Below are 27,841 nucleotides of genomic sequence, written 5' to 3'. Positions count from 1 at the left end.
ATCCAGCAATAACAATTTATTTATATGTGTATAAGAATTTTTCCCGTAATGTGTTTTTGCTCACGTTTCCATTGGATTCATGCCTTCTAGATTTCAATATTAGAGTTCTATTTGATGGATATTAACAGTTTTAAAATTACAGTAGCATTGCTGCCTTTGTGATTGCAAAGTATGCCCCATAAAAAGGATTCCACTTTATGATGACCTATATAGGAATTGGGAATAAATTGGGACATCTGAATGCTTAGATGTCTCATTTAAAAAGAGTAACTGAACAGAGTCTGGGGGCTGAAATTGGACAGCCACATTGGAGTGTGAAAGAAAATGTGTTTCAATTCAAGTTCTCCTAATTCTCTTTCTGCCTCACTTATTTAGAAGCTGAAAAACCTCTGGGCTTTTGGAGTTGTATTAAGGGAAGACATTAGATGCACAGTGGGGAAAGGGAAAGATATCTTTGACAGAATTGGGTGATCACTATTCCGCAAGGATACCCTGCACATTTCACATTAACATAGAGATGAATATTTTTGAGAAATCGGGACTCCAGTCAGATAATAGAAATTCATTACAAATGCGATGTCACCACAGTACACAGCGCCTTTATAGTGAAGCCACTTTGACCCCTAATATCAATAACAGCGCACAACGAATATGTGCAATTTAAAGGGAGAAGTTCTTGATTTTTAGACATTGTTTTTGCGTGCGCTTGTTTGTGTTATGCGTTTGCACAGCCTCGTCATCGCCAAGGCGTCCATCTTATCTTACTTAGCTTGTATCATTTCATCCTCAGAAGAGCTCACTGGACTGAAATAGCGATGACATTGACCATTCCTGAAATATGCACTACAAACTAAATGTTCTCTTTGTGCTTTATGGTGTTTTTTATTACTACTCAACAGTCCTCATATTCCAATCAGAATTGGTTCTTCTTCCAAGATGCTGTCTCTTTGATGAAGCAAATTTCTACAGTGTATTTTATCATGGATTTAGCATTTCTTCCAGGATAAGGTAGGATTATCCCTTATCACTCAATTCTAAATTAGGCTCTAAGGAGATAGATTTGGAGAATGACAGGCAGGATGCCAAACTAATGGAATGATGGAAGCCCCACCTCTGCCAACCCAGGGGCAACCATGTTCTCACTTCCTGAAGAGTCAGTAGAGATCTTTCACTGATGCAGTAAAACCACACCAGTGATGAGTTAATAATACATAACACCAGGGAAAACTGCGCCTCTTTACCACCAGCAAATGCAAAACGCTGATGGTAATGTCATGCAGGGAAATGAACGAAAATGTGCTGTGAAGTTGTTACATGATATATTTGCTTATTTTTTGTTCAAAGGCCAAAGTCAGGAGGCTATAACATCATTATCACTGCAATGTGTTTCCTCTTTTTTTAAGTGGAACTCTACACAAGCTACAAAGTGTTTTTGGCACAGCAGTGTTTGGACATGTCCTGCTCAAAGACCTTCCATTTGCAAAGAATGTTTAGTGTCTGAGTGGGAACTGCACAAGCGACCACCTACCATCCTGAGTTGTTATAAACTATAAGTGCAATTGTTTCATCTCCACATTATTGTAGGCCATCTAGCAAGACCTAGGGAGTGGTTTCAGCTCATACTCTCCTCTATTCAAATAAAGACTTATCTTCAATTTGCTTTTGTAATTTAGAATTACTTGAATTTGCTGAGACTTGGAATCTTATCAGATACTTATAAGTAAAAGAAGAGGTAAATATCTAATTCATATGGGTTGATATTTGGTAAACATTTCTCTCACCGCCTGGAAAAAATAAAACTTGTTGACCAGCTGAACAGCATGACCAACACAAACCTCTTAGAGCATGGAGTTCCTAGGACAAGTATTTAAAGTTCCTCAAGTACATTGATGCTGTTGGTCAACAATGGTAACCAAATGGGAGTTCCATATATCAAAGCCAGATAACCCCTAGTCAAATATAACTTTTAAGAGGTTAATCGTGCAGTCCCACAGTTCTTATCAAACATGATGATGTTCCTAAAGTATCTGATGATTTCTTCCTTTAGTCAATTAACAGGATCAAATATATATTTGTGTCACCGAGGATATCTGGGCAGCAATATTTAGACATTTCAGTACCTTGATGTCAAAAGCCAACCAACATCCAGAGCATTAGAAAGAGGGCCGAAAGCCATCTCCAGTGTCTTATTCAAATTGATTATAAAGTAATTCACTTGGAATTTAAATTAAGGGAGGTCAAAGCCCTTTGTAGCTCAATAACAGTAGAGCCAAAGAAGACAGTAATGTTTAAGTAATAAAGAGACTGCGTAGAAAATGTACATAATGTGGAAGGGTTCTATTTGATTTGCCTAAGCAATGTGTGAAGATAAATTAAGAAGAGATTGAAAAGTGGGGAGTGAGAACCCTTCTTAACCCTTTTAAACTCCTGTGGAGAGAAGGAACCTTTTCTAGGTCAGACTTCCTACGTTGGTTCTTCTCTTAAGAGAGGTACTAATACAAATGCAATTAATTATTTATTATTGATAAGTGACTGCAGAACTCACCAGCTAATAGCCTAGACAAAAGTAGTGAGTGATTCACTTTGTCAACAAACATGGAAATGTTAATAAACGCATGCTGCGGTGGCAGGGCACCAAAGCTGAATAACCTACATGCCATGACTGTAACAGTCATTGTGTGGGTGGAATATTATAAACATTATCTTGTAAAACCTAGTTTGGGTTAATGGAATGATAGTGTGCTCATTTGCACAACTAAGTTGTAATAAAAAGTTTTAATCTATCCTAGATAGGAGGATCCGACTAACGAAGCGGCAATAATTAGAAGGGGTGGGCATGGCTTTCTTCTCATACACCGTTATCAGATTAGTGCCAGCAGTGGGCAAACCTGTGTATTTTTTCTAGGATTGGTATATCTTCTTCTCACAGATATTATGCATATTATGCTTCTTACGAGTGGACACTTCCATGGAGAAAATCGTGCTCTAGGCATGCTCTTGCACAGAAATTCATGTGAGACACCTGCACATAGCATATAGCACAGTTGACTGTCTTGAAAGAGTACTTGAGGTGTGGCCTTGGTTACAAAAGCGGCTCAATGTTTTAGACAGTTTTCTGTATGAATATTTTACTTGAGGCACAGGGGCGTAACTTCAAGGGGGGTGTTTGGAGTGTAACACCCCACCCCCGAAATAAATGTATAATTTACAAAATTGATGGGTACAGTCGAGTATGGTAAGGTGTCTGTCAGATTTCACCTGAAATGTTTAAATGCTCACTGAGACAAAAACACACTCACACTCATTTCGAAAGTCTTAAAACATGATTACTTTACAAAATCCTGTGTTTTAAGTACCCCTTCACAGTCTGCACTCCTTTCCCTTTCCACTGGTCCTTAAGCTCTCCTCATGGCCTGCTTCACATATATTAATTAACATGATATGCCAGTGTGATTGTTGGAAAATTTGAAGATCACTGCCCCGACCTCCACCACCTGGCCAAGCTACGCCCCTGTTGAGGCATGGCCTTGAGTACAAAATTCATGCAAAATACGGACTCATTTATTGGGAATAAAACTAGAAGGGGGGGCACCCTAGGAGCGGATTGCGGTAAGGATGGTGGGGAGGAAGGGAAATAAAGCACAAAAGAGCGAGAAACCGGATGGGTGAGGGTGACTCACACAAGAGAGGGAACAATACAGGCCAAAGAGAGAAGTATATGGGCAAGAGTAACATGGAGCACAGAAGAGAGACGCACATAGTTGAAACACCACAACAGTGATTGCAGGGGGAAGTGAAGCAAGCGGACGAGAGAAAGCAACATGGAGCATGGGGAGCGACAAGCAAATGAGGGAGACAACCTTAAAACACACACATTCTCATGGAGTAAGCAAAAAGAAACAAGTAGCCCCTAAACAGGAGCACCAATAAAGACACATGTACAGAGGCTATGGTCCAGGGAAGGGACAATTACAAGATGACAAGGCAACCATTAAAAAAAACAAGCAAATGAGAGGAACAATAAGGACAAGCAATGAAAAGCAGCAGACTGGTTTTAAGCCCAATGTAAGTTCTTGGTAAGCTAACAATAGGTCTTTCACGGCCAGACAGATCAGATAGGCCAGACCTAAAAATTAATCTCATGCCACAAATCGATCTACAGCACTCATCAGAGTCTCAAGCAACACACAAGAAAACTCTTCAAATAAAGTTATTCTTTGTTAGAGGTTGCAAGTTTCTCTCCCAGCCTCATAGGACCAACACGTAAAAGAGACTCATCAAAGTGACTTTTGCATACCACCAGCTTTGTTGGCTAACTGTTGCTAGTAAGCCGCTATCCTTAAAGTAATATTCAGCTAACTAAGGATGACTAAGGACTACAAGATACAATATAGAATTGGAAAGAACAACATTATATATAGGGTTTCTTTATATCTTAAAAATATTTAATGAAGTCAGCCATATGTTGTTTATAAGGAAGCACATGGATCATAACTGACCTGAATCAGCGCCTCCAACTCCTGCATGGTTACACATGAGTGGCCGTACAGAAAGTTTGCCTTCTCATGACTGATCCGGCTTTTCTGACTTATTTCAAAAGGCTGTTCGAGAGCGCGGAACACCAGGCCCCCCGTGACTAAGTAGACGACCACCACCACAAAGATTGCCAGCACTGTTTTCCATTTCATGACCGAATACAAGCCGGAGGAGGTGCTGTCCATGCTGGGGACCACAGTGACCCGCGAGGCAACAGAGAGTCGGTGGGCTGGGTAAAGCCCATTGGTCTTGGGGTCAGAGGGGGGCTCTGACGTAGGAACAGCCACTGCAAGACAAAAAAGAAAGAACGTATCAGATGATGCCATTCAGCGCTTTTGATATTTCACTCTAGCCAATAGGCTTTAACTGCATATTATTATCAATTATTTAGTGTTTTCAATACAATGTGGAAAAAAAGAATTATTAGAATATCATCAATTATTTTGTAGTATTTCATGTTTGTAAATAAGTGGCCACTTTTCTATTCTACGTTTTTGTTTTTCATCCTGTTCGGGTGTTGCATATGGCAGACATTTTTCCGTACATTTATTAGTGCGGTCAATCATTTCAGACTTCTACTGAAAATCAAAACAGTGCCAATCATCTGGTGGTCAATAGGAACATCAGCTTATGGCATTCCCATAGGCTTCTTTCTTTATTACACACCACGAAGACCACCAAATGGTATGGTATGTCATGGCAACTGTTATAAACGGGGCGGTTTCCCCTTTGGGTGTAAGGGCATTGCCCCATTACCTCAGTGGAGGCATCAGTAGCATAATTTAAATTAAAACTGAGTCGTATGCAAAGTGTACTGGGCTGGGTAGTGTGGCCTGTGGGGGCAGGGCAGTATGCTGCGGCAGGAATAGCCAATGTGGGTGACTGGTAATGCAGGCAGCTTGAAGTCCAGTGTGCGTGTCAGATGGGACAGTCATTCAACTCGACATGTGCACTTGAGGACATGAACCAGCGCTGTGTGTAGGAGCCAGGGTCTGCACAGCCCCCCTGGTTTCTTTGGCAGCGCTGAGTTCACCTGTCGAAACGAACCTTTGTTTTGCTCTTTTTCAGGTTTAAGTATGAGAGGAAAGCCTGGATTGGTTTTGGCAAACTAGCCTGTCCTCCTGGGCTGGGCTTTCAAAGCAGCACAGGGGCCAGATCATTAAAGAATGACCAACCACTCTGTGGTGTTATTTTAAAGCCACATAGTGATTGGTCATGTTTCTTTAATGTTGACGCAATGGCGCTGCTTCCCTCTCATGCACAACGCCAGTGACGGCATTGTGCAGCCGGGGAGTGAAGGGAGCAATCGTCATTTCACGCATCATACGCTCACACTTCGAGCGCGTGATTGAGCTCCCGTCCCCTCCCGGCAAGTCCCGGCCCTTACTATAAGGACTGTCGCGGCCAGGCTTCGGTCTCACTCCGATCAGATCAGGGGCGTAACAAACACCCCCGCAGCCTCTGCGGTGCGGGGGGCCCCCAGTCTTCGGTAGGTGAAGGGGGCCCCCTCAGCTCTTCAGTAAAGAGCTGTGAGTGAATGGCTTGCTCTAGAAAGCAGGTGCAGTCTGCAGCCTTCTCTGAGCTCCTCGCGCTGACCCAGGGCAGGACTGAAGAGAAACAAAGTAACAAGTTTCATTGTTTCTCTTCAGTCAGAGCCCGGCCGGAAAAAGGATGGGGGCCCTGCACTCTTCAGAAACACAGCTTTCGGGGAGAGAGGTTAGACTTGTAAAGAGCAGGACAGATAACATTTGTCAGCGTTGTTGGTAAGTCTAGCAGTTTTAATTGTGAGCTCCTTTAAAAAGACATGCTTATGTTGTGGGTTGATAACAAATGCCTAATATGTTTTAAAATGCAGCATTTACATTTCTCAACTACAGATAGTTAGGTTATCTGGGACTTTAGTCCCAGCTGTAAATATCCTTCTGTCGCTGACCCTTTTCTCTGTCTCACAACACTAACAAGTGCAGGATATGTTACCTCCTGCCCCCAATTTTACCATCCCCCGTCCCACCCTTCATGTTAGTTGGCACTAGCTTGGTTTTATTTTACCTTTGCCAATGCTTGATTACTTGCTTCACAAGCATTGGCTGCTGCTGCATGGCTCCCACGTGCCGGCCTCGCACTTCAGAGCTGAGAAGACCCGTCCCATGTTGCTGTAGACGCCTCGGTGCTGTTGCTCCACCCTGGTGTAGGCTGCCAGCTCCTCACTCTGCCCCTAAACCTCTTACTCATCAGCTCACAGCCTCACATCTACCGGGGCACATGAGCTGAGCTACCGGGAGCCGGTTGTGTTGGTTTTGGCGCTGTTCTGTGGTATTGCTTGCTGTGCTGGAAGGAGAGAGGGCTCCTTCCTGTCCACCTCTAAACAGGTGCATGGGACTACAGAGAAAGGGGGCAGGGATTGACAACCCTTGTTGCATGTGACAATAAATTACCTAGTATTACATTCTCTCCATAATGGTGAGTTCAAGTCAGAACATGCCAAATGTGGCCCTCGGGCTAAATGCACTGCTACTGGGTGCCAGAGACACACAAAAATCACTATTCGGCTCCCGGGCATCGGCTAAGCTTTATCCAAACAGTTCTGAAGTGCTGCTCACGTGGTATTAAGAAGTCTTTTCTTTCACTTTTTCATCGAACAGCACGTCACAGACACCGGTCTGTGTGCAACCCATTAATGAAAGAAATTGTACCTCTGCCAGTGGCATAGCGATAACTTTTGTTGAAATAGTGCCAAGTAACACGCTTATGCTGTTTGTGAGCACTATAAAACAAATAAATTGTATATATTTCAGCTGCACGCGAGTTACCAAGTGAAGCGTGTTACAATAGTGCTTAATGGAAGGTCCTTGCTCTTCATCTGATGTGTGCATAAAATGAAAAGCATGTCACGCTTTGTTAGCACTGGAGTCCTAGAAGAATATGGAAGGATTTGCTGTCCTCGTCTTTCTTTTCTCATCTTGGTCTCTTTCAATCTTACTTTCATTACTCTTGCACTTCATTTACTAGCATCAACTTTTCCTACTTATGCCTACTGCTGATTTTTGTTTCTACTCATATGATTCATACTTCCTCTTACTGTGCTACGCAACCTCTTAATTTGACCTTTCTCTTACACCTCATATTTGTTCGCACTCTTACGTTTTATTATTCCAACAAACTCTTGCTTCCACTTACAACTTATTACACCTATTTCCTCCTGCTCTTACTCATTTCTCCTCTTACTCCTATTACGTCTACTTACTGCTATTCTTACTTTTACTACCATATTTGCCAATGCCCTTATTACCATTAACTTAGTCCTACCTACTCCTACTTGAACTCTTACTCCTGCATACTCCTACTTGAACCTACCTTCCACTACTTTTACATCTACATACTTCAGCTCTTCTGCTTATCCCTTTGTATGCCTATTCTTACTCATACTTGGGATAGGAGTTGGCCTAACGGCTAGGGCGGTCAACCTCAAATCTGGGGAACTGGGTTCGAGTCTCGGCAATGACGCTGAACATCCTGTGATTCTGGGCAAATCACTTAATTTCCCCGTGCCTAACAAATATGAATGTGTCCTCATGTAACGCAACTGGTACTCATGTAAAGCGCTCTGATACCCGATACGGGTCAAGTTTGCGCAATATAAAACTCCGTAAAATAAATAAAAAATAAAAAATGAACAGGATCTGCTGGGTCGCATTGGAAGTTAAACAATCATTTGCAATGCAATTGGTCTCGCATTTGTGAGAGTTAGAGCTATTAACATTGTAAAGGACAGTGTATTTTACCTATGTGTTTTCTGCTTGGAGTGGAGTGAATGTGTGTGGTGTCAAGTGGACATATGTGGTTTGGATTGGAATTGTTAGCTGTGGAATTGTGTTGTGTGGATTGGATCTGTGTAGCAAAATAATGTAATTATGTGGATAGTAATTATGTGGTATTGAGTGTACTGGAATTTTGTGGAGTAGGATTGTGTGTCATGGAGTGGGATTGTTTGTCTTGGAGTGAGACTATCTGGAATGGTATTGCATTGTATTGTATCGCGTATTTATAAAGCGCAAAAACTGTCACCCAAAGGGTATCCTGGCGCTTCGACTTATTACCAACAACACGCGATGTTACAATGTCCAAACAAAAATTAACCTAACCTAGGAAAAAGATGAGTTTTTAATCCTTTCCTAAAGGAGGAAAGATCCCCCATACTTCTCAGCGACAGGGGTAGGGAGTTCCAACATTTGGTTGCCACAAATCCAAAGGACCGTCCGCCCATCCGGCCCCTCAGAACCTTCGGAACCACCAGTAGAAAAGCTGACAATGAACGGAGAGGACGTGCAGGTACATACCACGTGAACATTTCCTGCAGCGGGACAGGGCCTTGCCCATGAAGCGCCTTAAACACCAAACATAGTGCTTTAAAAACGATCCGCTGCGAGATAGGCAACCAGTGAAGTTCTGCCAGCGCCGTGGTGGAAGAATCAGAGCGCCGCCGAGAAATGGCCAACTTAGCAGCCATATTCTGCACTCGTTGCAGTTTACCCACCAATTTGGCGGGTGCTCCTAACAGCAATGCGTTGCAATAGTCCAACCTGCTCAATATAATGCCACGCACCACCTCTGGCCGAGCATTGACCGGTAGCAACGGGAGGATTTTCCATAGCATGCGGAGCAGCGCCATGCAAGTGGCCACAGTCTTGTTTACAAATACGTCTAGCTGAAGATTGGGCCCAAACACCACACCCAGGTTTCGGACGAAACCTGCAGCCAAAGGAGCATCCTGGGAGGAGGTAGGCCAGAAATCAGATGGCAGCGGACGGGAGACACGATCCATCGAGCAATGCAGTACCTCTGTCTTGGAGCTATTAAATTGCAGCGAGTTTTGCCTCAGCCAATCCATGCAACGATGGAAAGTCTCCAGAGACACCACATCCTTACCCTCGATGGAAAAAATAAGTTGCGTGTCATCAGCGTAATTAATGACCGCAATGCCAAATGATTTAATCAATCTCACCAGAGGCCGAAGATAGAGATTAAACAAAATGGGGCTGATGGCAGACCCTTGAGGAACACCCTGCCCAACCACCTTGATGTCAGACTGAAACGGTGGCAAGGCTACCACCTGACGCCTGCCCCCCACGGAATGGTATTTTGCGTTGTGGAGTGGTATGTAGTGGAGTATACTTATGTGGTGTGCTGTTAAATATTGTAGCATGATGGGGAATTTTGTGGTGTAGATTGGATGTATGTGGTGTGTTGTGTAATTCTGTTGTTGGTTTGAATTATGTAGTTTGTTGTTGAATTATGTGGTGTGGAATGGAAAAGTGTAGAGTTGAAATGTGTGACGTGGAAGTGTGTGCTGCTGTGTGAAAATTATGTTGAGTGGTATTATGAGGCATAGTGTGAAGTATAGTTATGTAGAATGTTGCTACGTGGCATAGACTGGATTTATGTGGAGTGTATTTATGCAATATGGATGAGAGCATAATTATGTGGAGGTTAATTATGTGGTGCTGAGTGGTGTTATGTGGAGTAATTATGTGTGATGAATTGTGTGGGGATGAATTGTGGAATTGTGTGACGTGTGGAATTATGTGGTATGTGGTATGGTGTGGTGTATAATTGTGCCGAGTGTAATTATGCAGCATTTTGGAGAGTTGTATTTTATGGAGGGTAATTCTGTGTTTTGGAGTTGAGTGTAAATATGTTATGTGACATATAATTATATAGGTTGAAGTGGAATGATGTATAGTTGAATTGTGTTGTGTGAAGTGTAATTATGTGGTTTGGAGTGCTATTAAGTTTTGTGGAATGTTATTATGTGATGTGGAATTATGTGGTATGGGGTGAAGTAGAAATATGTGGGTTTTTTAGGATTGTAATTATGTGGTATGGAATGTAGGGTTAAATTATTTATAGTTGAATTGTGTGGCATGGAATTATGAGATGTTCAAATGTGCTGTGTGTGGTAGAATTAGGTAGCGTGGATTTGAGCAAGGAAGGGGGAGGCAGGATGCATTTACCATTTTACCTCCCACAGGAATATTTTCTCTCCGATAAAAAAAAATTACATTCTGAAAAGAATTAAACCAAACTTGGCAAGAAAACAGAACTTTGCTCAAGGGAATGTTTTTGCTTGGTTTGGTGTAAATCCGTTCAGTACTTTGAGAAAAATGTTTTAGGATGGTCTTGAAAGGGTTAAAATGTTAGAGATATCTGGACAGCTAGGACCCCAGATGGTCAGGGCCAAGGACTGTCAATTTGCTAATTTCAAAAAATAAACTAAGAAGATTGGATGGGGGAGCTTTCTCCCCTCCAATCCCACATTTTGGTGTCAGTGGACTCAAAACAGGGACAGGGGAACAGAAGGCTCTGATTGACTGGCTGCAAAAGGACATTTTCTATTACAGCTGTCAATGTAGGACGCAGGAATAGCCCTGGTGTCCTGAAAAGAAATTACATAGGACACATAAGGGGTGCAAGGTTTGCATGACCTAACCACCCCAACACGCCAGCATTGGTGGGGATTCCTCAAATTGGTCCCATACTTAAGAAAACAAATGTCTGTGTTGTGGGGGCGCTGAACTCTTCTCAGGGAGCAAGGACCCAGACTGCCACAACGGAAGCACTCTTTGATTTTAATGTGTATGATACTGGACTACATGACGAGATTAATTAAATATTTTTATCATTACAAACTTCTACCATAGTCTTTACATTGTTTTACAAGTGAGCCAATAATACATACTTGGCACACAGCATTGGGCAATAATGACACACTCTGATTTGTCAGAGCAAGTTGTCAGAACAGTTGAGTCAGATAACCTCGGGCACAAAACACCAACACCCATGTAAAAAAATATTGTGCTTCATCTTTAAGAGAAATAAAACATAGGCGCTCAACAGATTTTGTGGTAACGGCAGCACATCGGGCACGCTTGGATAACCAATTACCGCCTCTCATCCAAAGGGAAAGTACAAACAAAATAACATTGTAAGATAGCTTTTATGAGAGACTCCTAAATTTGTGGTTGCATGGCATGTACTTAAGGGACAATGGTGGCCCAGAAATGGCTTTCTACACCTGTAGTGCACATACCAGCGTCGCTTCTGGAGGGAGGGCTGTCTTTTTCCAGTCCCTGCGATGATTGCAAAAACACTTTTATAATCCTAATAATCACTTTTTGGCGTCACCATCATGGGAGGATCCGACTTCCTATATGACAAGTCACTGCGTGCCCGTCAAGATGGCTGCTCAATTGACTGAAGATAATGAAATCAAATATATTGGTTGAAAGAAAATAGGAAATCTCTTTTCGATGATTGCTTGGAAACACATCTAAGTGAAGCTAAGTTTCAAACGTTGAACTTACCACCTAAACTTCTGAGCTGCACCTTCAACGCGGGCTCACATGACCTTGATGCACTGGTTCAATATTTGCTCATTAGAACTTTATTTAAAGCTCTGACTTGCATCTCACCTTAATCTAAGCATACAACGCTTTTCATGCGATAGGAAAACTACCAGGTAACTAATAAAAGGTTGAGATCATATAGGTGCCTATGTGGGATTCTTACCACCTCGGCAAGCTTCATTATCAACCGCTGTATGCATGTGCTTGTCCACTGACACACTATCGGGGTACCATTTCTTAGTGACCCGAGTCCCTAAATGGCTCTGTGCAATCTAGGCATGCAGGAAGGAAGAAGACCTTAACCAGAAAGTATAACGCCACAATATTTTAGTGAAAGAATAGCTTTCCAGGGGCCATGCCGAGCGCACTCTAGGGGAAGGGGCAAAGCACGCAAGGTATGCACTGCGGAAGGAGAACACAGCAGGGCATGACCAATGGCCACACAAGCTGTCCCTAAAGCCTGCAATAGATGGCTCAAAGCTGTATCCAAAAGTCACTGGGGCAGGAGGGCTGTGAGCAGGGCATGGCTGAAGGTAATGCAGAGTGGGTTCTAGCAGCAGGGGGACTGAGTACAGGATGTGGCCTCGCCTGTCTCGGTAAGACTGAATATTGTGATCACTGAGCTCTGAGGGCTATAAGACTAGTGTAGTGAGTGGCATAAGTCGTGCAGGCTCTCACCTGAAGACTATTCTCTGGGGCAGGTAGAGTGGATACAGGTAATGGCTGTAATCTATACCTTGCACGCAGAGACTGCTGGGCATAACCTTTGGCTGTGCTCAGTGAGCTTTGGCTGACTGAAAGCAAGACTTTTCTCCCAGAGCCATCGGCAGAAGTCATTCCGAGTAGGCCCCAAAGGCAAGTCGACAGGGTGCAGGGTAAATCTAGAGACCATGTCCTGCAGACTTCTGGGCAAGGGAACTAGGCAGGAGTCATATGTCATAGTTGTAGGTAAAATAATACATGACGGAGCACTGCAGATTCAGGACATGTATATTTTGGTGAGATAGTACACTGAAAATGATTCCATGCCTATGCTTAGTCTACGTTTACTGCCAAAAAATTGACACTGTTCGCAATTGTATTCCTGTTAATTCTGTGAATTGTATCATATTTTTGGACATGAACCATCATTCATGCCCATTCCACTTCTAAGGGCTTTATTGAACGAATGCTGGGTGGTATTAACGTTTTTCTTATTATATCACAAGCAGTATACATTGGAAATTCTCTTTCATCACCTCTTGCAATCTGAGATTTTTATTTCATGAACTATAAAAATGCGAGGAAAGAACGTTTTAATCGCTGCTTCTTCTCTTTCCAGGCAGATTGTCCTGCCTCTCCTTTTTATCAGTCAGTTATGCTGGCACCCAACACAAGAGAGGGAGTTGTAGCCCTACACATCTCTTATACTCTCATAGGTCATTAACATCTCTGGTAATGTCACTGCTCCAAAGCAGCAAAACCTCTTGTGTGCCAAGTGACATTTTGAAGATATTTCATTCTGGTTCATCTTGCCTGCACCAACACTAGACTACCTCACAAAAGTTTTCTTTTACACTACCCTGCATTCATCTTTAGGCACTAGATTCCACTGGTCTCTCATGTAGGCATTGTTTTCATCAGGGATGAGTGATCTATGCTAACCCAAGTGTACTATAAAATACAATACATGTTTTAAAATGACACCGATCACATATGGTGACATTGAGACAATGATCAGAAGATACATGCTGTGAGAAAGAATACAATCACGCGAAGCCATATCAATGAAAAGTATTTTTAGCAAATGCTGTCCCTCTAGTCTGAGTTATGTCATGTGGTAATGTAAGATCAAGTGGTTATTCCTCTCTAGACTGCCTCACTTCACATTATAGGACTCCACTCTAGAATAAGTGAGATTGTGTGGTATGATATTTATCACTAAATGAGGGCATCAGATGACTGATATCTGTCTAGACTGAGAGGGATCAGGCAGTAGGATTCCATTTCAGGCTTAGTCATTTCAGGTGATGTCAAGATCCAGTGTTCGGATGCCCTGAGCCTTTCATTATGCACAGTAGTACATTTGGCATATCTAATTATTCAAGGGGAGTATTTCTGATCTCCTTTTTGATAAACTGGTATTGAGTAATAGAACTACACTTAGGAGATGATAGCATTGCTACTGGCTATTAACATACCGCAGAATATCAAAACAATTTGAGGCATAGTGCTTGTCATGCTCAGGTGAATGCATGACTTTGAACGAGATAAGCAAGAACTAGGATGACGTTAGCTTTGATGCTCTAAGTGGCTACTTCCTTATTTTTGTCCCGTGCTGCCATCGCACATATTTTACTCTGAGCCCCTCATTTTACTGAACAGCATATTTCCAGAAAGGAAGCCTATTAAGACAGGTTTATCATCTACACCACTAAGGTTTTACGATTCTGACCGCATTTTAATATGAAATATATTAATCGTCTCTGCGGCAGAAATGTGTGTTCGGGATCTCAGTGCCCACTTTTTAGTAGGTGTGAGTTTCAGGCAGTGATTACGCTTATTCTATTATTAAGGATTAGATTTAGCAGTCAGAGGTTAAAATATAAATTTCAAATGATTATAAAGTAAAGGTTATAACCCAAAAACCACTCCTCAGATGAGGAAAATAAACGCATTTGGGATCCTGCCCTAACTATCGCAGCCCTGGATGCTACTATATTCTGGAAATATGAAATTCAAGAGAACCATCCCAGAGCAGAGCAACTGAAACCCAAGAATTCTTAAGAAACGATGACAAAGTACGATGTTGATCGTAACGAAAGAGCCAACGTGCACTGCACATGTTGTCCTGCATGGCTGGGGAACGACAATACTCGGCCGTTCTCTTGTTTACCACCAACAACCACATAAAACAAACAAGCATTAGCCGTGGGGCCAAAGCGAAAGTGATCGCGGGGGAAGCACGTGAGTGGTGTGCGCGCAGCAGTATGGCGCTGAAGGCTGGCGGTTCGCGCGTGCACGCTCGCGTGAACGCAAGCTTGTCGCCAGCCAGCAGCACTTTAAAAACTCACCTACTAAAGTCTCTCCGAGCAGCGCATGCACGCTGACTCAGTGAGACCTAATAAAGGAGAAGAAAATGGGGCGGGTCACAGGCCTTAACCTAACTCTAGTCCGTTGGTCATGTTTGGACTTGTGAGCGACATCAGAGAGGTACCCTGCAGCACCCAAGCATTAACCTCTCCTATAACATCGAATATGTGTCAATACCACCAGAACATCACTTTTCGTTTACCATGTCTGCGCAAAGTGAGGCCCGAGGCGGCATTTTATTATCAACAGGGCCGGCTTTAGGGCAGTGCGACTGGTGCAGCCGCACTGGGCGCTGACCTGTGGAGGGAGGCGCTGATCTCAATGGGGTCGTCTTTTTGAGTAGTAACTTATGATTGGAGAGATGGAGGGCACTTTTGCCTGGTGGTATGAGCATGTCCGATGAGGCGGTCATGGGGTGTGGGGGCGCCAAAAATGGTTGTCGCACCAGGCGCCACCAGCGCTAAAGCCGGCCCTGATTATAAACACAATGAGCTCCCACGTGCAAGTGTCTACGGATTACAACTGGACTGGTGTGAGCATTTCAGAGGTACGTCATCAATAATACACGCCACTTGTAGCAGCAAGAGCCAAACCCTTCTAGACCCGACTCACAATTAAAAAAGAAACATTGGGATAGTACAACCCATTTTTTTAGCTCAATTGCTCAACAATTTGTGCTCACACTCGACTTTGGCCAAGAACACTCATGATTTTATGATCAGTCTCTTGATTATCTTTTTTACAGTCATATTCGTATGTAGGGGAGAAGTTGGGATGTGTTATTACGGCCAAAGCTGTCGACTTTGAAACGGGGAACAATGTTCAAGCCTTGGCATCTGCTCAATAACTCCCGGTGCCTAAAAATATGAATGTGACCTTGTGAAATGTAACTGGTGCTCATGTAAAGCGCTCCAATACCTTCGCTACATAAAACTGCATTAATAGAATGGAATTCGTTAAAAATATGAACTCCTTATTTCTGTCCTAAATCTCTTACAGAACATGCTCCCCAGATTGGTGGTAAGCACGTTTAGGTTGGGCTCACTGGCACTGATAGCGCTGTGACTCGAGCTGGCGCATTGACCAAGCTGTGTGACCTTGGAGATTTCTCGGGAGCGGTGATTGGTGTAAAGTGACCCGTGAGCCAACTGGCTGAATCTGATGTTACCCCCTGCACCCCAGTCCATGACAGGCTCAGATGAACTTTGAGTAGACCATTTGCCTCAGTAGCCTCATGTCTAGAACATGTTCAGATGCACTGGGGTGGATCATGTGTGCAGCCTCCACCCCTTGTCCATAACCGTCTCAGATGCGCTGGAAGTGCATCATTTGGAAGAGTCTGATAAACAGGTGGTGACAGCACCTGTAGTTCCCCTTACCCTGAGGGTGTACGCAGTGGTTCTATTCCAAATGTTATTTAATTTAATAAAAGACCAATCTCTCTTTGTCGTAGAGAGGAACTAACTGATGCTTCGCATTTATCCTATCAAATGTATTCCCTGCATGTTTGCCCATATCATGTGACCCCCAACTTTACTTAATGACGAAGAATGCCTCTTTGTGATGCTTCTCATTCAATGAAATGTGTGCCAGCCCAAATTATAAAACGTACCATTGTGAACGCAATTATGTCCGTTTAAGGAAGGAGTTGCAATAACTTTTTTTAAATTCTCGTCCCCAGGTCTAATTGCATGTAAAATAGCTTTGTTTTGAACTGCCTATATTTTTTTTCAAAATTTTCACTGTGCAGGTCACCCCCGATTCTCCCTTTTGTCGGTTGGGCTGGCTCGCTTCGCTTGCTTGACATGTAACACTCATCCCCAACTTTTACACCCTACCACTTTCAAAAGTCACCAGCCGCCACTGGTTGTAACTACCTTTTCACACATAATCACAGAAGAACATGTAAACTTACACACATGGCAAGACTGCCTTTGGAACACTGTTCTACTACCTACTGTTGGCCTGGTCGCTGGCTTAGTTCTTCAGGGGTCTCAGCATATTAAAGTAAATACTTATATGGTGCAATGGGGCACAAAGCCCAGCTGCAGCTTTTTAATAGCTGACTGCTTTGTTTACAGTGTAGCTGCTCTAGCAGCGCATGTTGTGCATACAGGTGGAAAAGTAAACTGCTGCCGCCCCCAAATTTAAATTCACAATGAGGTTAATCCCAGGCCACGCCAAGCAAGGAAATGTATTTGGAGCAGAACTAGGCTGGGTGCAGCAGCAGGACTGCTGTGGATATTAATGCCACCAATGGTGGCTCCTCCACTAAGGTGGAGGAGCATCACCCCACTGCCTTGATGCAGCAAAAGAAAGGAAAAAACTAAATTATTCTAACTAATGTTATTATCATTTTATTTTGTCCTCCCACTGCGGCAGCTTGTGGGAGGGGGTGGGGCTGAAGAGCAGGGGAGGAGGGTACAACTCTCCTAAGTGCACAGTGACTGTTTGGTCAGCCATCTCGGGCCGCCCAAAACAGTCATGTGCGCTTTCAGTGTTCTCCAAGCAGGTTGCATTTTCGTCTGCGTGGAGAACTTGCCCACCCCTCCAGCCCCTGTCACTTCGCTCAGACCAATCACAACGCATTGCAGCATTGTGATTGGCTGCAGGGAGCGTGAGAGCCCTGGCGCTTCTTGTCCCAAGAAGGAAGAGGAAGCAGGAGAAGCGGCCGGCCAGCCAGCTTGCCCGGAGGTTAGTGATTTTTATTTTTACCTGATCCCCCTCCTGCCCCTTTCCCCCACCCACCTCACTGCAGGTGGGAGGTAGCAGCCGCGAGTGAATGCCACACCAGTTTTAGGCTGCTACAAAGTTGTGGAGACGCTCCCACAGTAAGTGAGAGGCTGCCAGGGGCAAGTGATGCCATTGCCAGAGTTTCCCAAATCAGGAGAGTGACAGAAAGTCATGGAGAACCCACCTAATGCCACTTACCTGCTGCCCCAGAGGTCATGCCCAGCTGGGTGCTGTTGTTCACCAAAAGATGAACAGTTAAGAACCTTGTGAGAGGAAGGCGGCCCAACCCTCATCGTGGAGAGAGGTCGCATCATGAGATTACCCTTAGAGGCCTTGACTCACTGTACACTAATTTGCCACCAGGCTTGACGATTCTGAGAGGTTTGGTGAACACCTTGACTCCAGGGCTTTTCTTGCCAGGCCTCGTGACCCAGAGGTAGCTGAGAGACACTTCACAGACACTGGTGTGGGATAAAAATACATAGCACAGGGATCCCAGGCATTCACTTGCAGGTGGGTGCAATCACTCACCGCAATGACTACAAATGCAGGCTTGGTTGCAAAAAAGCATTGGCAAAAACAATAGATCAAAAAAGGTGGTATCTATTGACTTTGCCAATGCTTGTTTTGAGTTTTGATGTGTTTGATACTTGTGCCATTCATGGTGAACATACTGTCTACTATACCTATTTTTAGGGGCTTTGGTTTAGCCTTCTTCTGACATTGGCTTCTTCTGCTCCAGAATCTTCAGCCATTCACTTTGTGCATTTTCAACCGCATCTTGGACGAGCGAACATGAGTATTTTAGTCTCACTATTTTTTAATGGCTATTTGGGTGTGTCCTACCACCTCTATTGGAATGAATAAGGGATTATTTCACAACTTATATCAATCCACAAGCAGCCCTGTAGCTCTAGAGAGCAAGCACTAACAAAAGCGTATGGCAATGCATGCTCCAGAAAACAATGTACCCCCTTTCAGGTCTTGTTTACCAGACAGACAATAGTGAGTCATTTAGTAGGAGTGTGCATGCGTGGTGACTCATGATGTCTGTGTAAACACATGTCATCCCTCATGTGGGGACCTATAGCATCATGTGACTTTGTCATTGCACATTTTATGTATCATTGCTCTCTCCCCAGTACACAGTAAGCAATGGCAAGGCTGCACCATTCAAACTTCAAATCTTTTGGCTATGCCAGTGCTTGTTTGTGGAGCAGTCTGCACCAATCCATTTGAAGTTTAGGGAATCCTAAGTCTGGAGCACGCACATGCGGTTTATATGTAGAGGGCAATTAAGTGAATAAGCACCTGAATAGTACACATTTATATACATTCTGTGGTGTGCGCACGCATGGACAGGTGCCTTTCTTGAAAATTAGAAACGTGTGGCAAGAGGTAGTGTAGTGGCACTTGGATCCTGAAGTCCATTGTCTAGTGGAACTGTGAGAAGAACTCAGGCTTACTTGCTCTAAAAATTCCTTTTAACCAGTCCACACCTGATCATTTCTTAGTGTCCTAGACTAGGAAATGATCAGGTGTGGACTGGGTGGAACTTCAATTATGCCAGAGTCAGCAGAGTAATTTTGTTTATTCCACGTTCCTCTTTGACTAGAAATTACTGGTAATAGCGCAATTACGCCTGCTTGAGTAATTAAGAGTAATTTGGGGGCAGAAAAATCCTATTGCGAGAGCATATTAATTGAGTGGCTGCTTGCTCTGCTGTTTATGTTCTGTCGCATATAGCACTATTTTCTTCGTGCAAAATGCATCCTCGCATCCATTTTGGATGCAAGGGGCAGTTTTGTGCTAAGAAATTAGCGCTAAATGCAGAATTACTCTTCTTGCGTAATTTTGTGTAATCTCAGAATTTTGGGGGGATATTCCATGTGAATATGCTACATGGAATTACGTGAGTTACGACCACCCCTAGATATGATGTGACTATTGGGAAAAGTTCCACACCTGTGGTTCCTACTGTGCCTCGTTCCACCTCCTTTCAAACTTTGTATGCACCTCTAGCAAGTGGTGAAAATTAAATAATAATTAATTGTTTTTTAATAGCACTTTATGTCACATTTCTGTAGTTTCTAAGCACTGTTGCAGTACCCAACCTAAAGGTCTTCAATTTACCGACCTGAGAAGGAAGACATGTTGAGTTGACTTTGCAAGAATGTTAACTCATGACCTGCAGAGTCACCTTTTGGTGGCTTACAAAGTTCTACGTCATTCAAAAAGTAGCCACATTAAATGTAAGGATCCCGAGGTACATTCAGCTCTAACATACTTACTGTGCTTTTCCTTGCGTCCAGTAGTTTAGGAAAGATCCTGGAGCAAAGGTAACCGGAACTAGGCCTGTCCAGCATTCCTCGCCTCCGGTGTTCACGTTTTACCAGAACTTCAAATGTCACAGCCGCCCGGCTGTGTGTGTTTTTTGTCCGACTGCGCAGCGTAGGGCGTTGTGCCACCCTGATGCCAGCAACCAACGAGGCTGGCACGGGAAGGGACAGATGAGTCCTGTTCTCTCAGTAGATACACAGAGCTATGAATGCCCAGGGCTGGCTAACAATAGGGCGCGCGGGTCAGCTATAAGGCGTGTCAGTGCATGCTTCAGCTGGGTAAACAGGTGCACAAAGACGCCATTTAGGGGAAACTGTAATCCGAACGTGGCGCAATAAAGCATCACTTTGAGTTGGTGCATATTAAAGGAAAGAGTGGGCGTCTGCGACACGTGTGGCATTCCTAATCCAACGCGACAGCAGGAAAATAGTTAAAATACTAGTAAAGCTTTGTAGTGTTCTTCGGGCCGTCGCTGTGTGTTCGGAAGGGCTTAGCACCTTGCTTATGCACGAAGAGTTTCCAAATAACTGTTTCTTTTCCATAGTTGTGGAATTCTAGTGCATTCTAGGACTGGTAGTCTTGGTTTACTTAAATTGTAATAACCGATCAAAAGTACAAAGGGACAGTGATATGAAAAATATATGGCTCTCATTCCTACCCTCTGCCAGTTGACAGCTTTTCAGCTACTGTGGTTCAAGCAGTCCGACTACTTACCACTATCTTCTCTTACTTTCATTAGTAGTTTGTGCCCATTAACTATGTTATGTTATGTTGTTATATTGTTATGTTCTATCATTTTGTTATGTTATGTTGTGATGTCATGTTGTGATGTCATGTTGTTATGTCATGTTGTTATTTTATCCAGCAAACACAAGGAGATAGTGGACGGAGCGCCGAAACTTTTCAGTCACTCACCCCCAGTTACAGATCTGGGTTGAATCCATCATCGTTCTATAGCTCCCTTCACCACCCCAGTTCAGACACAGCTATATGCAAATCAGTCTTGACCCTGTGCCTCATGGGAACAGTCCAGCCCGCACTGCTACGCCAGGTCTTCCCTGGACCGGTAACAAACATCCTGGGACCAGTTTTGTGGTAACACCCCTCATCAGCCAGGTTAGTTTGAATCCAGTGGCAAAGTGAGCAAGGGACCCACGTCTGGGCATACCCTGCCATCCTAAGGGCGAACAAAGCAAACACAAGGAGATGATGGACGGAGTGCCGAACCTTTTCATACACTCACCCCCAGTCACAGATCTGGGTTTGATTCCACCATTGTTCTATAGCTCACTTCACCACCCCAGTACAGACACAGCCATATGCAAACCAGTCTTGACCCTGTGCCTCATGGGAACAGTCCGGTCCAGGGAACACTGCTAAGCCAGGTCTTCCCTGGACCGGAAACAAACATCCTGGGACCAGTTTTGTGGTAACACCCCTCATCAGCCAGGTTAGTTTGAATACAGTGGCAAAGTGAGCAAGAGACCCACGTCTGGGCATACCCTGCCATCCTAAGGGCGAACAAAGCAAACACAAGGAGATGATGGACGGAGTGCCGAACCTTTTCATACACTCACCCCCAGACACAGATCTGGGTTGAATTCATCGTCGTTCTTTAGTGAGTGTCTGAAAAGTTACAGTGCTCCGTCCATCATCTCCTTGTGTTTGCTATGTTGTTATTTTATGTCATCATGTTGTGTTGTCATGTCATGCCAGGTCGTCATTGTGTTGTCGTGTCGTGTCATGTCGTGTCGTCTTGGCATGCCATGTCATGTTACGTTATTGCTATTTGCAGGGTGTGCATGTCACCTGGGAAGGTATCCTGTAACCTGTGAAGTGGGGGATGGGGTCTGCCCTGTCCGTGAGGCTCTTGGAAGAGCCGGGTTTTCAGTTTCTTTCAGGAGTCAAAGACGGATCTGGCGGTTATAATGTGGTAGAGGAGTTTGTTCCAGAATCACTGCGGTGGATTAAATAAAGATTGTTTATTAGAAAATGTACAACAATAGGCAATAAGGGTCACGTGACATTGCTTCTTCTAATGCCCCTCCTGGGTCAACAGTTCCTGCCCTGTGGCACTCACTGCCTGGGTTTCTTTCTGTCAGCACCACGCTGACATTTACACCTAGTAAATGTTTATAAAACGTGTTCTCTAAATATCTGATTTTGATATCAGGGCACAAGTCTGGGGTCCACGCGGGTACAAGGCATCCACCCATTATTTTCTCAGGGTGGACCCCGTCCACCCTGCAAGAAGCTGGGCCCACTGAAATATGATGAACTTGTGCCGGTGTAATTTCCAGGCACCGGCGCATTCAGCAGCGCCAGCAAGTTGTCTACTTTCTTTCGGAGCAACAACATGCAGGCAGAGAGGGGGCTTTCGTATTTCAGACTCCAACTTGGCACATAACAAAAGCCACATTTAAGGGCTCATCAGGCCTCCTTTTGTTCCACTATCCTGGCTGTGAGTTATCTGAGCGGTCACACCAAGATGCAAGGGAGGGGGCAGCAAAGGCTCGCAGCTTGATATCTCTTCACAAATACTTAAGAGGGGAGTGCTTTTTACTTTCTTCAATCCCTGTATATAAGGGATATGCATGCACTGTAAGAATGTCAGATGTGCTGGTCTGTCCCAGTATCTACAAAAAGAAAATTTAAAATACCACTATTTTATTTTTTTATATCCTTTTTAAAAATGTGGACTTTGCAACCAATTAAGCAAAACAGATTTATTGCCATGGTTCTCCTTGTTGTCAATTTCTTTGTGGCAGAGTTTATACATAATAAATGTATAAGTTGAGGCTCACGTTGTGCGTCGGGGATGCGTCACTATTTTGGCACAACCCCTACTCAAATTTTAATTTGTTAAATCTTGTAATGAGCTCAAAGGTACTCATGACAGACCTGCACAGACAAACATATGTGTGAGGTGTTACGATCTGATGTCACTGCCTGTGAGGTCATGGATTGTGATCTCACTTCCTGTGAAGCCGCGCCATGATCTCGCGCTTTGATGTCATGCGCCATGATGTCACTTGCATACTGCCTAACTTGGTTATTCCCCCCACTTCTTTTTTTGGACTTGTGCCCTGACTGTTATGCTAAAATCATATTGTCCAGATCTCTATAAAGCGCTTTGACACACCTGAGTGCTGGTTCCCATTGAACAAACCTACAAATATATTAATGAGATAAACGCCCCAGAGGCGATATGGATTAAAGGTGCCCTCATGCCCCTCTCAAATCCCCTATGATATTAGTGAAACAAGGCCCACTGCTTAGAGATTGGTAGATGTGCGCATGTGATGACATCGGCTAACGTGAGCCTCGATGGCAGACGTGAAGATAACATATAGGAAAGGGGTCTACTGGGTGAGAACTAGAATCGGCCTTCAAGGCACACGCGGAGAAATGTAGTTGCCAATGTCTGACATTTTAGCCCACATGACTCCAAGGGAGATTAAGATGGCAGGGCGAGACCTGGATCTGTTTGTTTGCAGAAGCTCTTCACAGAACCATAGCTGAGCTGCGAAGCAAACAGAACAAAAAAAAAGGACATTTCCGCGGAAAGCTCTCTTGGAGTTCCTGGAACAGAGACATCACTGGGAGGGAGAGTGTGACATTTCGTGTGCTACCTTTAATACAGAGTGGCGTCACCCTACTCTTTCAAAAGAGAAAACGGTGGAAGACAGGGTCCTCCACACCTTTATCCATGTATCGGTGGTAGATAGGTAATGCCATAAGGACCGAAGTGTCAGCATTGGATGGGCACTTCCCTTGACATTTCAGTCTCATTCCATTGACGTGTATATAGACTTCACAGGGCATGCTGGGTACTAGAGGCAGGAAATCCAAGCATGGTGGGTTTTAAAGGTCCGGTGTAGGCTTGGCTCTTGCACCATAGAGACTACCCCAAAATAGAGCAAGGCCAAGCACTCCAGATACTGCCCGTCTAGCTCTCTTTAAGACTTAAAATCACGTTTTACTATTTGATATGTGATTTCGGAAATTGAAGTTCAAATGCAGAGTAGAATATGTCTGTCTAAAGCCTGTTTTGCATATTCCATGTGCCTTGCTTAAGACCGTAATTCGAGGAGTAAGCTCTGTGTCTTCTCCTAGATCACTTGGTTCTGCTAAATATATGCCCTGATGTGGGTCCCAGGCTCACTGTGCCACTGGATTTCAAGCTAGCCTGGCTGATGAGGGGTAAATCCCCGAAACCGGTCCCAGGACGCTTGTTTCTGATTCAGGGAGGGCCTGGCTTGGCAGTTCGGGCTGGGCTGTTACCATGAGGAGCAGGGTCAAGACTGATTTGCATATGGCTGGGTCTAAACTGGGGTGGCATGGTGAGCAAAAGAATGATGGACTTAATCCAGATCTCTTTTTGACTGGGGGTGAATGTTTGATTTGTTCTGCATTCTATCGTCATTTGTGTGTCTTTTTATATAATTGCGGCAGTTGAGTTTCTTCTAGAAATATTCTGTTTGCCAAATCAGACTAGTCAATAGCACCAACATAAAAAATGCAATTTCCTGCCTTCCCCACACTTACTTTTTCTACTTTTTATAGGAGAGAAACCTGTGTGATGCAGAATTGCCAGCTGCACAAAAATATTTACAGTGCGAGGAGGGAGCGGAACCTTGAAGGTGCTGGTCAGTGGTGTACAGTAAAGTGATGGTCCCCCCTGCAGAATGTGAAAAGGGACCCCTTTTTCACATTGGGCAGAATGGGGGCCCCTTGAAGGGCTAGGGGCCCATGAAAGGATGGGGGGCTCACTGCACCACAGGGGCATCAAACGCTTGTGTTACACCCCTGGGGCTGGTCTTTGTGCTGAGCACTGCCTAACCAGCACTCCCCTTGTCACCTATTAAAAAACAATACAAAAGCTGCTGAGGCTGCTGCTTATGTCCCTGGGAGGTTTAAACATCCATGGCCGGCACACGTAAGAGCGTGGAGCGGGGCAGGCGGTGGGGGGCGAGTTGACAGATGACGGGATAGGTAAAATTAAATTAATGAATAAATAGAACCACTTACCTTGCTCTTGCCGCATCGCCGACGATGTGGAGAGCGCAAGGTAAGTGTTTTTTTTATTTTATTTTATTTTACTCATCCCGTTGTCTGTCAACTACCCCCCCACTGCCCCGCCCCACCCCCAACCTGCCTCACCGCTCTTACCTGTGCCAGCCGCGCCTGTGTTTAAGGACTCATAAGGGACATTGGCTCTGCAGAGCCTCTAAATATGAGCTAAAATCCCCATGGAAACTGTCTCTGTGCTGGTGTTCCAGCTCACGTGGATTTCAATCTGTGCTTCACCGGATGAAGAGAGCCAATATTGTGTGACACATGGTGGCACTGTGTGAATGGGCATGTCTGCTGTAATTGAACTCAGTGTATCAGTTCCTGAAAGAATACCACACCAAGCTTTGTCTTTCGTTGTTACACGGAAGACTGAAATCTCCAGTGGTAGAATTGCATAACGCTTCACCAAAAACATGTTCTCAAGTCCAATATTCCCCAATTGAAAATTTTGGAATCCAAAGCAAATCTTTTACCAAGATGTGTCTCATTTTCCTCAACCCACCTAACTGAAAGCGTATTGAAGTACTTCAGGAAATGCACTATAGAAAGATTTTCTTGTATATACATGGTTTAATAGGAAATAACCTTGCTTCACTTCTAATACCAATATAGGCCATGCATATAATGAACATGACGAACGAACCCCTCTTGAGTCACTTGTTGCATGGACCTCAGGGCCTGAGGGTATTCTTGATTGTTTCTAAATTCACATTTAAAAGCTATTACTTTAAATAAATATCACTGTGTGATATCATCTTGTGTACTTCAATGAGAGAATTAAAAATGTTGACACTAATGGTGTGCTTTTTATCTATCTATCTATCTATCTATCTATCTATCTATCTATCTATCTATCTATCTATCTATCTATCTATCTATCTATCTATCTATCTATCTATCTATCTATCCATCCATCCATCTATCTATCTATCTATCTATCTATCTATCTATCTATCTATCTATCTATCTATCTGTCTATCTATCTATCTATCTATCTATCTATCATCTCCTCTATCTAGCCATCCATCTATCATCTATCTATCTATCTATCTATCTATCTATCTATCTATCTATCTATCTATCTATCTATCTATCTATCTATCTCTCTATCTATCTATCTCTCTATCCATCCATCCATCCATCCATCCTTCCATCCATCCATCCATCCATCCATCCATCCATCCATCCATCCATCTATCTATCTATCTATCTATCTATCTATCTATCTATCTATCTATCTATCTATCTATCTATCTATCTATCTATCTATATATATAAATTCACTGAAAAAACCATAGGTTTCACACATGTTATAGTTAGCTGGACATTTTACTCATAAAAAACCAATGAAATTCCCCCGTTATAGTTAGTGCAGGCAACTATAACTCACGCGACCGCAATCCTCTGCTGATGCTAATACTGTATTTAGACACTTATTTGCCCATGTCTTCTTCCATTAAATTTTAGCTATACATATATTACAAATATTTTTTTTTCATAAAGACACATATGTCATCAGCAGAGGATTGCGGTCGCGTGAGTTATAGTTGCCTGCACTACCTATAACGGGGGAATTTCATTGGTTTTTTATGAGTAAAATGTCCAGCTAACTATAACATGTGTGAAACCTATGGTTTTTTCAGTGAATTTACAAGGTTTTTTAAATGCTAATTCCTAACTATAACGTGTGTGAAACCTATGGTTTTTTCAGTGAATTTGTACGTTTTTTTAAATGCTAAGTTACTTTACGCCATTCGTGGCGTGCGCGCCCACTTAACGCAGTTCGTTCCGTGCGCGCACGGTGCGCTTCGCGCACCGTGCGCACACAGTGAGCACGCGGTGCGCTTCGCGCGCCGCGCGCCCACTTTACGCAGTTAGTGCCGTGCACGCACGGTGGGTACGCTGGATGGGCCATGTACGCACGATGCGCTTCGCGCACCGTCCGCACATGGAGGACATATTATGCTCTTCATTGTGAAAGGTTATGTTTTACATGTTCCAAATTTGTATATGCAATGCACAAAAGGTGCCCTTCGGGCACCTTTTGCACACGGGGTGGGGAAGGTGTGGATAATTTTTTTTTTTAATTAATTTTTACCGTACGCGTACGGTAAGCGTAATCGGCGTTTTTTCTAAAAAAAATAAAATTGAATTTTTTGCCTTGGGGGTTCGTTTGGGCCACAGTAATCAATGCTAGGAGGTTAGGAGCTGTCTAAACAGCCCCTTTACATGTTTTTAGCCTTTGTTTTTCCTCCCCCCCTCAGAGTGCGAGAGAGAAAATGGCGGCCGCAGCTTCCTGGTTTCGACCGATTCGAATGTTTACTAAGATCTAACAGCCAATCAGAATCGCGCTCGCGCACGGCACCGTACGCGTACGGTAAGCGCACGGTAAGCGCACGGTAAGCGCACCGTAAGCTGCCACAGATATATATATTGATTTAAATGCTATTTTCTCAGGAACTACTGAACAGATTTAAACCAGACCTACAAAAGGCACTTCCTTGACCTGTAGACTACCTCTCTGCCAAATTTCAAGTAACTCTGTTCAGCCGTTCGGGCTGTAGCTGTGTCTAAAGGTCCTATGGAAAAATGCATGGGAAAAACGCGTTTTGGGACCCCCCTTTTTTCTCAGCCCCCGCTTGACGAATTCCCCCGAGACTTTCAGGGTAGGAGCGGAGCGT

At 43.8% G+C, this 27,841-nt stretch overlaps 1 protein-coding gene across 4 annotated transcripts in view; it reads right to left on the bottom strand.

Annotated features, from left to right (window-relative positions):
* Positions 1-27,841, bottom strand: part of KCNK10 (potassium two pore domain channel subfamily K member 10) — a 375,826-nt gene that overhangs the window by 161,334 nt on the left and 186,651 nt on the right. For all 4 annotated transcript variants that reach the window (XM_085626582.1, XM_085626584.1, XM_085626581.1 and 1 more), the window contains one exon: positions 4,500-4,822. In XM_085626582.1, coding sequence (XP_085482708.1) covers positions 4,500-4,822 — 323 coding nt within the window. The remainder of the gene's footprint in view (positions 1-4,499; positions 4,823-27,841) is intronic.

The sequence above is a fragment of the Triturus cristatus genome, chromosome 9 (assembly GCF_964204655.1).
Source record: "Triturus cristatus chromosome 9, aTriCri1.1, whole genome shotgun sequence".
NCBI classification, from domain to species: Eukaryota; Metazoa; Chordata; class Amphibia; order Caudata; family Salamandridae; genus Triturus; species Triturus cristatus.
Note: the sequence above shows the minus strand (reverse complement) of the source record. Positions and strands in the feature narration are given on the sequence as shown.